General features: G+C 33.0%; 1 protein-coding gene across 1 annotated transcript; it reads left to right on the forward strand.

Moving 5' to 3' along the window:
* The first annotated feature begins 7,879 nt into the window (after window positions 1-7,879).
* On the forward strand, window positions 7,880-10,979 carry LOC123198846 (probable NAD(P)H dehydrogenase (quinone) FQR1-like 2). The gene is made up of 2 exons (XM_044613638.1): window positions 7,880-8,948; window positions 10,492-10,979. The coding sequence occupies exons 1-2, from the start codon at window positions 8,389-8,391 to the stop codon at window positions 10,718-10,720; spliced, it is 789 nt and encodes a 262-aa protein (XP_044469573.1). The 5' UTR covers window positions 7,880-8,388; the 3' UTR covers window positions 10,721-10,979.
* Window positions 10,980-11,192: the final 213 nt, after the last annotated feature.

The following is an 11,192-nucleotide window of genomic DNA, read 5'->3' on the forward strand; positions in this document are numbered from 1 at the left end:
TATTTCATTCGTGGCTCGAGATGGAGAAAACATATCATTTCCAAAGTTTTGTTTGGGGTGTCCTTGGCACTTTTACCATCAAAAAAGAATTTTATAGTCCTAGCCATCCCATGGTGCATTCCATTTTCGAAATGTTGCAAAATTAGTGTGAAACATTTTAGAGGCATTAAAACTCCTATCCTCTTGATATACGAAGTTTCTCTATTTTTTTGTGTATTAAAACTCATTTCCTTTTCATCTTCGGTTTCTTCAATTGTTGACAATCAATCGAAAAATCGGTTTCATCAAATTTGATAAACGTTGTTTATTTAATTTTCAGTTAATAAACTAAATTGATTGAGTGTATAGTATTGAAAAAATATTTGTATTTTACTTTATTTTTTAAGAAATATTAGTTGTTTTATTTTTTAGAAATTTTGGTATTTATAAAAAGAGCCCTTATATTTTTTATATTTATAGGTTCTTCACTTTTCATTTTCTATATTTTTAAGAAAATACGTTTTAATATTTCTGTTTAGATATTTTCACATTTTCGCCTTTTTGTTTTTGTATTATATGGTTGTAATCCATTAAACACCCAAATGGTTGGAGACCGAGTCTCTCTCTTGATCTCATAGTGATATTAAAATGGACAGAGAGGAGAATAGAAAAAGCTTATAAATCTAATAGTCTTATTAAGGTTGTTGAGACTTGAGAGCACCTCGAGGGCCTTCGGGATGCTGTCATTATTGACGTTTTGTTTATCACTTAGAAGAAAACTTTTTTAGGTGCAAACGCAGATAATTTCTATTCCCTAATTGTGTCTGTCTATATAAATCATTAAATCCCTTTGTGCTTATCTTTGAGTTTTGTACTATGAGTTAAAAGAGTTTGCAAGAAATAACGTTATCTCATCTTTCCTTTTCATCATAAGTACAATTTTATAGTTACAAGTACAGTTTGATCTTCATCCCTTTGAAGTGTAGTTTTCTTTGGTAAATCAAAGTAGGTTTGAGATTTATTATATTCAGTGTGGTTGATTCAGTTTCAAAGGTAACAATCTGATTCAAATAAAATTCCTCGTTATCAAATAATAATAATAATAATATCATTATTTTTAAACAGATTTTTAATGTCAACAATTTAATAATTAATTACAATTTTATTGTTTCATTATCCCGATATTATATATCATGAAAATTAAAACATATCTTAAGTCTCACTTTAAATATTATCAAATCAGGTTATGACCTTCAAAAGATAGTTTGAATAGCAAAAGTAAATGTTTCATATGTAAGAGAACATAAATTTAAATTTCTTTTAAAGATATATTATGGTCAAAACTCTTAATTTACTAAGTTTAATAGTTGTAAGATTGGTTACTGGACTTAAAGTTTATCCTACTCTGATGAGATTTCTCATACAAATAGTTGCAATGGGTACTTACTTTACAGAGAGTTTGATTTTAAGTTGGAATCAACCTCTCCATCGTCTTGGTATGAAACTTAGGTGTGAAGACAATCTATTATTTGGTTAAGACTTAAAAGTTTTGGGAGATGCTAAATTATTATTCTCGGAAATGAAGTCTCCAATAAAATGGTACAACTGGGCAACAAAATAAACAACACCTATAACTAGAAATCCTGCACATGCAAAGAAGATTAAAAAAAAAAAAAAAGAAAACTCCACTTTCCCATTGTTCCATAAGATCTTAGTATTTAGCTGGTTTTACAAAAGCAGTTCCATTTTTTTCATACTGCTTCATTCATTCAGCAAGCTTACTTACAGTCAGGCTGCAACATCAATATATAGTATGAAGAATCGTATCAAATAAATCTTCACCGAAGATGAACTGTTTCTTGTTCATTTTTTTCCGGCTGAAGCCTGTATTAAAAATACAAGCTAAACTTAGCAGTTTACCAAATCGTTTTGGCTTTGAAGAATTGAGTTGACTGGGATATTTAAAAGAAGAAGAAATATAGCTAAGGAGCTGTTAGAGCCGAAGTAATATGGCTTGAACTTAAGGCAAATAAAAGATGACTCAATGCATAGAGAGAAGGACAAAGTCTTCTTACACTTCAAGCAAAAGGCACATGGGAGCAACCAATAAACTTCCACGCGTGTCATTTTCTTACTTCTTGATAATCGGGACCAATTTCCTATCCCTTCACGTGCTAATTTCTGCAAATTTTTTTTGAATGGAAGAGTTCAGGTGATAAAAGAAAGAATTTTAAGTAAAAAAGAACAAGATTAAATCTCTTTCAATATATCAAAAAACTTACTTTAATGTATTGATTAAAAGATCAATTAATAGGTTTAGTTTTTCACTTGCTTTCATTTTGATTTGACTCAAATACGGTTTTTTTGTAATTTAAAAGAAAAACAATAACTTTCCAAATTGTAGCTTTCAGTCACTACTTCAACGAATCTTTCATTTTTACTCTCTGCGCAACCTTACCTTACCCTTATTGTGATGACATCTTTTTTTCTCAAAATTTAATAATGCTACAAAGTTCACATAAAAATGGCAGAAATTGAGCTGGATATGTCATTATTACAATAACTCTTGCTTTACACACTCCTCTTTATATATATACATGCATGAATCTCTTCTGTTCTTTAAATATCGGCTTGTAATTCTCATATTGATGGCAAACTTTTTTTGTCCTTCTCCGGACTTCAATTCATCCCAATTCAGTGGATAATGGCGACAGGTAGAGGTTAAGACGTCGATGAGTCCTTTAATTGTCCTTAGTTTCCTAATTTGTTAAAAGGTTTGAATGTTGAAACAGGAGATAAATTGGTCGAAATAAGTAAAATCTTATCTTGCTTTTTGTGAGCTTGTTATAAATAAGTTCTGACAAACTGTCAATTATCAGATTCAAAGTTTGAGCCTTTGAAGGAAGGTGGGATGATCCATTTGGACAAGAAATCAAAGCATTGATTGGGTTTGAAACTGGTTAGTGATTAATGAAATGTTACTAGTATTTGACTTTGAATAAAGGTCCAATGGAGAAGAGACATATAAGCTTGAATTAGCTAAGGTTACGGGGTTTTCTAGATTAATGGGTAATATCTAAATCAAGTGGGTGTCTTATTTTAAGTAACAAATTTAGGGCAAGCCTTAGATTGAGGGTTTAGTTTACTAGGGTTAATTTGGATAAACGGATAAGGATGAAAGGGGGAAGAAAGAGAGAGATTGTCCAAGTTCCTAAGCAGCTGGCAGCTTAAGTTAATTGTGTTCTACTTTTCCATTAAATATTGAATTAAGAAACATGGGTAAAGCTTGCTAGGGTTTGAAGAATAAGAAGAAGAAGGCCTATGCGGAGATAAGTTAGATGATAAAAGATATAAAATTTTTAAGAGAGAGAATTAAAATTTAAGATTTGTTGACGCCATACTAATATTAGATACTTAATTTATTTGATATAAAAATTATAAAATCAATCATTAGACTTAAAATTTATCTATTTAGTATGGTTAATTCAACTTAAAAAAAATTATTTGGCTGGTATAAAGTTTCAAAGAATAGAAGCTGCGCATGGCATGGATGGGGATTCTTTTATTTTGCATGCCTTTGAGTTGTTTTATGATTTCGATAAAAACTTTGACTATGGCTTAAACAAATGGGTGTCATGTTTATGCCGGCACATCCACCCCTTGTTTCCCATCTTCCAACTGTTAATGACATGGCCATTAGATTTTAATCTTTTTTAATTAAGCTAATCACAGACTTAATTAACCAATCCCTAAACTGTTTAGCATATTCGGATCTTCTTTACATATTAATTTTGCCAACAAAATCATAACACTGCCATTCATTTCATCCCCATTTTCAAGAGACCACTACAATGGTCCCCCTACTACTCAAGTAAAATTATATTTCCATCTTATTAATAATTAATATTCTCTAATAATACTCCTTAATCCCAGACATTTCTCTGAATTTGGATTATAATATTTCAACCCCACAACAATATGAAAGTGAAAGGATGTCCAAATCAGAAAAAAGTTTATGAAAGTGTATAAGAAAAGCTGTGGATATTATAAAAAAACTGAGATACAAAATGTTAAACAAGAGAGAGCACTTAGAGGAGCCTTCTGCTAAGGCACTAATGTTGTACTATTATCTTAATTAATTAGGGTTAATTGAGTTTTAATGATGTATAATGACGTGGAAAGAAGGAATCCAAAATGTTATTAACCATTAAATAACAATAAAACGTACTATAATTCAGATTAATAAAATCACATCAAAGATTCTACCAATACAATCTGCACTAAGAACTTATAGCCAAAAAGCCCCATAATGTTGATGTCTTATTACTTATCGAATTTCACTTTCATAACATGGAAATAGATAGGAGATACTAAGTTTAGGTGCACAGAATTTGACCGTAAATTCTTGGGTCAAGAATTGGGAAGATTTTTGAGCCCCTTGTTTGCTTAGTTGGGGAAGTTTTGGTCGCATGTAAAAATGAACCCTTTTACTTGTTGAATCCTTTTATTTTGACCCTCTTAAATGCAATTTTCATTGGTCAACCATTAATTTTGTATTAGGTCTTAATTTTTTGTTAATTTCCTGTTTAAGTCAAGTAATAATTTTTTGTTATTCAATGTATCCATATGCAATTTCTTTCCATGTTTCCCTTCTCACACACAAGTATTATATATTATTTCAATAAAACTATGTGTATACACTCTTAATTTCACTTGATTTACTAATTGTAAGACTGATCATTGGATATAAGATTTGACTTATTCGATGTGATTGATTTGATTTCAAAAAAAATTTACTTGATTTAATGATTGTAAGACTGATAATTAAATACATGATTTGACTCATTCAATATGATTGATTTGATCCCAAAAAAACGATCTAACTTAAATGAAGTTTCTCGCTATAAGAAAAAAAAAAACATTGCTCTTATTCATTTGGCTTTGTCATTTGGAAGAGTAGCCGGTTAATATTTATTATTATATTAAACAAGATATATTTTACCTTAAGGCTTGAACATCCCTTGAATTACGCCCTATTTTGGGGCATCATCTAGGTTGATTAAGTCTATATTGAAGCTCTGAAGTCAATATGTTGGGATAGGGTTGTTTAATTAGTAGACAATAGGGTGGCGCGTGTTGCGCGTGCGAACATTAAACATGGAGCTTGAAGGCATAGATTTAAGCAGTAAACCTTACCCATATCTTACCTAATGGTGTAAAATATGTTGGTCAAATATTAAAAAAGAAAACCATGAAAATTAGAGAGAGATTAGGTGGCTCTTAATCTTTTCTCCAATGGAAGGCAAACTTCAAGCTTGTCACTTTCATTAAAGCTAAAGTAGGATTATTCCCAACACTTAAAAGCAAGAAATCTCGGCAACAGCTAAGTTTTTATGTCTTTCAATGGCTAGTAAAATAATAGAGAAAGATTCTAAACTTGATTAAAAACCCTAATGAAAAGCTTAATTTATTATCAAGCATGATAAACAGTGGTCGACTTGTATGGTGGACAAGAGGGTATGTGGCTAACCATGGTCCTTTCGTCCCTTTCCTTTTTGTACAAAGTCTTTTTGGGGATTCCAAGCTGTCTTCTAATTTCTTTGCTAATTTAACCCTAAAGCTTAGCCCACATGCACATGCTCACCACTTTCTCATTAATGGCTCTTTATTAGGGTTTTAATCTTCCATCAACACGTGTTGCAGAGCATTAAGGGGTGTCTAGATTGATCTCTGAGCTTCAGGTGTCCAAGATCCAAAGACATTGGTGGTATCTGGCGGCAACTTTGGGATTAAATTAATCGTTCTCCATTTATAAGTAAAATGGAAACGGCATGGAAGGATGGTAGCTAATAGTACCATATCCATTGGCCCTAATGGCTAGTTTGAATAGCAAATAACAGAGTTCAAGCATAAAAGAATTGGAGTTAAATCTTATCGACATTTTATTATTAGACTTTTAATTAATTTAATATAGTAGTTGTAAGATTGTTTATTGTATATGAAATTTCATCTATTTCATATGGTTGGATTTACCCTGAAAGAGACCATATAACTCAAGTAAAATCTCCTTATCCTTTAAAAAAAAAAAAAACCAAATCCACTGAAGGAAGAGGAAAAAATGAACCTCAGAAACTTTGAAGTGCAAATTATGACTTTATGGGATTTTGCTAACATGTATATGGATACAGTTTCCACTCCTTAAAAGTTGATTACTGTATGGGATTCCCTGCCACAGTCACAGCCTAAAGAAAACTTTATCACTGGGTTGGTGCGATGAAAGCCCGATTAAGGATCTAAGCACTGTTCTTAAAATCATTACTGTAGTTGGAGTTTTGGCCCATTCATTGTGCCGGCCTTTCCAGGACAAAGTGGATGGGCTATGTCGCATTGAATAAGAATGTTAGGTTGATATGAACCTCGAGAGTTAACAAAATTAGTGAAAGATTGAATCTTTAAGATGAAAGATTAGATTCAAGTTTTTATCAAGTTCATGAAACCTTGACTTACGTGATATAGTGATTGTAGGTCTAATTACTGTGTTTCAAGTTTACTTATTCAACAAATAAGTTAACAAAATTAGTGAAACATTGAATTTTTAGGGTTAAAGGTTAGATTCGAGTTTTTGTCACGTTCATGAAACCTTGACTTACCTGATATAGTGATTGTAAGTCTAATTACTGTGTCCTAGATTTACTTATTCAACAAATACGAACAGAGTCCCTAGTTATAAAAAAAATGGTTGATGTGTTAAAAAACATAGTTTTCCACTTCAACACTGAGGCTAAATATCGAGCTTTTACCAATGCAACATTGAAACTACTATGGTTAAGATGACTACTTCAACATATGAACATTTCTCATAAAACACTCCACTTCATTCGATAATCAGAGCATTACCGAAAGAACATACAATGATTTCTTTCATAAGCATACTAATCATATTAAGATCAACTACCACTTTATTCGTCATGATTTGTTATCGTGGGGAATAATTTGGACTTGATTGATTCCGTTCCCAATCTTATTATATTTGTTTTAATTGTGTTTCTTTTTTGTCATAATTTGGTCCTAATATAAAAGCCTAATATGGAATTTAATAACAGTTTTGGCATGAAAACAAAAATCCAATGTTTTCTTCCCATAATTAAAAATACAAAGTTTTCTCTCTTCAAAGAACAATACCAAAATAACTCCAACCTCCATTGCATATTTTATCAGGGCGACAACATAAACACTGTAGAAACCGAGTTCAGTGGGGAAAATCTGATTTAACCTATAAGGTTGGGCTCCAATGTTTTCAAATGGAATTGACATTGCAATTAAAATTAGCCTAAAGGGCCAAGGCTTTTTGGGCCGTATCTACATAATCCTTTAGCAAGTTGGTATAATCTATTGGACATGTCCTATGCAAATAAATGGGTATTTCTGTGAAGACCGATTGTCAACCGAAATCAAGACTTTCGTCAAAGAAGGGAAAAAGAATCCCAAAGAGAAAATGATTATTTTTTAAATTTTAAATAAAAAAAATTATTAAATTTTTAAATTTAAAAGAAAAATATAATAAATTTTTAATTTTTTTAAATATTTTTAATTAAATGATATTTACTCTTAACTCTAATTTTTGATTTTTAATTAGAAGAGTAGATATTTGAATTTTTGAAAGTTAACAAATAAGAATTTATCATTTCATTAAACCTTATGTGGGATATAACCCTCCGACTTTTTTTCAAAGAGAAATATACTAAAAGGTTAAACCCCAAATCTTATAATGGATCACACAACCAATTTACTAACAATATTGTTGTTGGCTGAGATGTGGATGTGTTAACAGCTATAAAAAAGCTGGTTGATGGAAATGGTGGGCAACCAAATTTTGTGCCTTATGGAGTCAGTGAGATAATTAAGTGCAAACTTTAATGATTGCCCTTTTATCTTGTGAAATTTTTAATTGCCTCTTAATTAGCACCTTAATTATTATTAAGAGACTTTAAGATTACTTTTGCTCATATTCAAATTCTGTGGGTCGATGCTCACAGAACAAATCCAATCCATTTTAACTCACAAATTTTTTCCTATCAGTCAACGCAATTCTTCCATGGATTTTGAAGTAAGCTTTGGCGTTAGATGTCCCTGTACGTTGAACATCCAACTGTAAGCAAGAGTGATGGAGTCATAACCAAGCACGACGTCGTTTAAAACCCGAAAACGCGGCGGCACGTGCGGTGTTATGAACTGTCATACATAAATTATCCTCCATTCCGCTGCAACTAATCGGTGTTGAAAGATCCCATTCCCACTACCAAACCAAGCCTTAGAAACAAAAGCTTATTTAAAACCTACTGACTTAACAGCAATTGCCTTTATTCTCTCCAAAACCTGCTCCAGTGTTAAAGAGTCGCCTAATTTTTGATGGGGAAAGGCGGAGGTTGTGTTCCAAGCAAGAAGAAAAAGCACCCTTCTACCCTTGTTGGTGATTCCCAAAACGACCGTGCTGATGCCCCTCCTCCGCCCGTTCCAATCCCTGAACAGGAATCCGAGATTCAGGCCAATGAGACCACTACGACTACTGTGTCTCAATCGGTGGTCTCCAAGTTGAAGATATTCATTGTGTTTTATTCTATGTATGGCCACGTGGAGGGACTGGCCAGGAGGATGAAGAAAGGCGTCGATGGTGTGGAGGGTGTGGAAGGAGTGCTGTTTCGGGTGCGCGAGACGTTGACGAGAGAGGTGTTGGAGAACATGAAAGCCCCGCCGAAGGATGAATCCATTCCCGAGATTTCTGCGGCGGAGCTGGTGGAGGCGGACGGGTTTTTGTTTGGGTTTCCGACGAGGTATGGCAGCATGGCGGCCCAAATGAAAGCGTTTTTTGACTCCACTGGCCAGTTGTGGAAGGAAGGAAAACTTGTGGGAAAACCGGCCGGTTTTTTTGTGAGTACCGGTACTCAGGGCGGCGGCCAGGAAACCACAGCGTAAGTCTATCTTCACTGTCTTTGCTATTATTATTATTAATTGGGAAGTTTAATGCAAAATGAGACGTTACATTTTCAAAATTGACATATACATTGGAGGGGGATATTACCTATCTTAGTGTGTTTAGTTTGTCTCTTGTCGATATCAAATCATTTTTTCGTTTGGTATTGAATAGTTTATTAGGTGGTGCTTTAACTATAAGCTGCAAACAGGCAGCAAGTTAGGGAAAATACTGCTTTCAATTTGATTAACTGGACATAATGTTTGGAAGCCTAAAAATTTAAATCAAGAACAAATAAATTAGCGGTTGAAATTAATTTGGGATTTGAATGGTTTTTTGGGTCTGAGGTACCGGGAGTTTTCAGGAGCTCTGAATAATTCCTGGCAGGATACGGCGCAGGAAAATGGAAGTTAGAAACATAACCTAGTCTGGATGTGACTTTTGAAGTTAAGTATAATAGCCTTATTAAAGATCTTAAGAGTTAACCATGAATTTTAAGTGTTAGATGATGTATAACGGAGCAGAGATTTTGCTCTTGTATTATGGATTACTGAAGGATTTAATCTCATGAATTGTCCTGCCAAGGTCTCCTGTGAGTTTTGATAACAAAAATTGTGAGTAGATTTGTTGGAATTATAATTCATGTATCTATGAGCAACCTTATTGTTTGCACAACCTGTGTACTTCCCATGAAGAAACTTTTAACCATTGTGATGCTTTACTTTTAGCTTGACAGTAGATTATTAACCAAGAAAATGGATCATTTTGTTGTTGGTACAGTGATTTCTTAGATAGAAATTGTTTTTGTTATTGCTTAACAATTTTTTTATTAATTGGAAACTGCTCACTTCATTTTTTCAATATGTATATCCAACATTGATATTTACATGTTAAGACACTTTAGGTACTAATGCATGGTTGGGAAATTATGATGATCCTTAGAGGGTTGATATATCAAACCATGAATTAACTGACAACTGGGAGCAATGAAAGAAATAGTTCATTCTCTGGATTGTGGTAGACAAAACCAAGCTGTTTCACAAAATATATGTTCTTGAACTGAGAACCCCTTGAGCACAAGAAGAATGTTGACGTAATGAAATCTTTGAAAAAAATTTTAATTTGCTGAACATTTACTTTCTTCTTTCTTTTCCAACAATTTAACGAATACTGAATTTGCACTGGAGATTCTCCACTTCATCTCCAGTTTACTGTTCCATGCTTTTACAACAATAAGGAAATGGTATATGTGTAGAAGTGCATTTGTGTAGTTGTCGTTGATAGCAGAAGTTTATCTTTATTTATATAGGTAGTGCATGTATTCTTTTTAGAAGTTGTGATGGTTATAGTTTACTGTTTTGATTTCTCATTCCAACCTGAGTTCTTATAAGTCCTAGTCTTAGGGAATAGAGATTGTTTTGTAAGCTCGATGAGTGCTTGCATTCAGTCCTGGCTGCAACATTAATTTCTTTTGCAATATTGTAATATTTACTTATGGAACATTTTCACTCTGCTGTGTCTCATGTTTATGTTTGGTTTAGTTGGACTGCGATCACCCAATTGGCCCACCATGGAATGCTATTTGTTCCTATCGGTTACACATTCGGTGCTGGTATGTTCAAGATGGAGTCTATCAGAGGGGGTTCTCCATATGGTGCCGGAGTTTTTGCTGGTGATGGCACAAGAAAGCCAAGTGAAACCGAGCTGGCACTGGCTGAACATCAGGGCAAGTATATGGCTGCAGTAGTCAAGAGGCTTTGCCAGGCTTGATGCATGTCGTCTCCTATATGATTGTTGGTTCACTTATGTTTGTTTGCTTGCTTTTTGATTGTTTTCCACCCATATTTATTTTTCTGTTTCTGTCCCTCTTCCTGTTCAGAAGTTGTAAATGGAATGAAATTCTTCTGCTTCATCTCTGCAAATAAAATTTTAATTTGTGAGATGCCTTCTTTCTGTATATTTTTATTTGTTTACTTGTAATTTATAGAGATTTGATGTGATGTAATAAATTTTCATATATGTTTCTTCTCTTCCTTTCATTTACAATATATATATATATATATATATTAATTATTGTATTCAGATTAATACAAGCGAGTGGAACATTTTCTCTTATATTTTTATTCTGAGACTTCATTCTAACAGAAGTATCCTCAGCCGGTAGAGTGAAAACAGAACAAATGCAAATTTTTTTCTACCCGCATCTTTTTTACTCAATCATTAATGTTCTTACTAAAGAACA

Source organism: Mangifera indica, chromosome 16 (genome assembly GCF_011075055.1).
Source record: "Mangifera indica cultivar Alphonso chromosome 16, CATAS_Mindica_2.1, whole genome shotgun sequence".
NCBI lineage: Eukaryota > Viridiplantae > Streptophyta > Magnoliopsida > Sapindales > Anacardiaceae > Mangifera > Mangifera indica.

Excerpts from the sequence above, each read along its gene's own strand:
- LOC123198846 (XM_044613638.1), top strand. The coding sequence starts at position 8,389 with ATGGGGAAAGGCGGAGGTTGTGTTCCAAGCAAGAAGAAAAAGCACCCT. Across the intron at positions 8,949-10,491 it reads GGCGGCCAGGAAACCACAGC|TTGGACTGCGATCACCCAAT; the intron begins GTAAGTCTATCT and ends TGTTTGGTTTAG.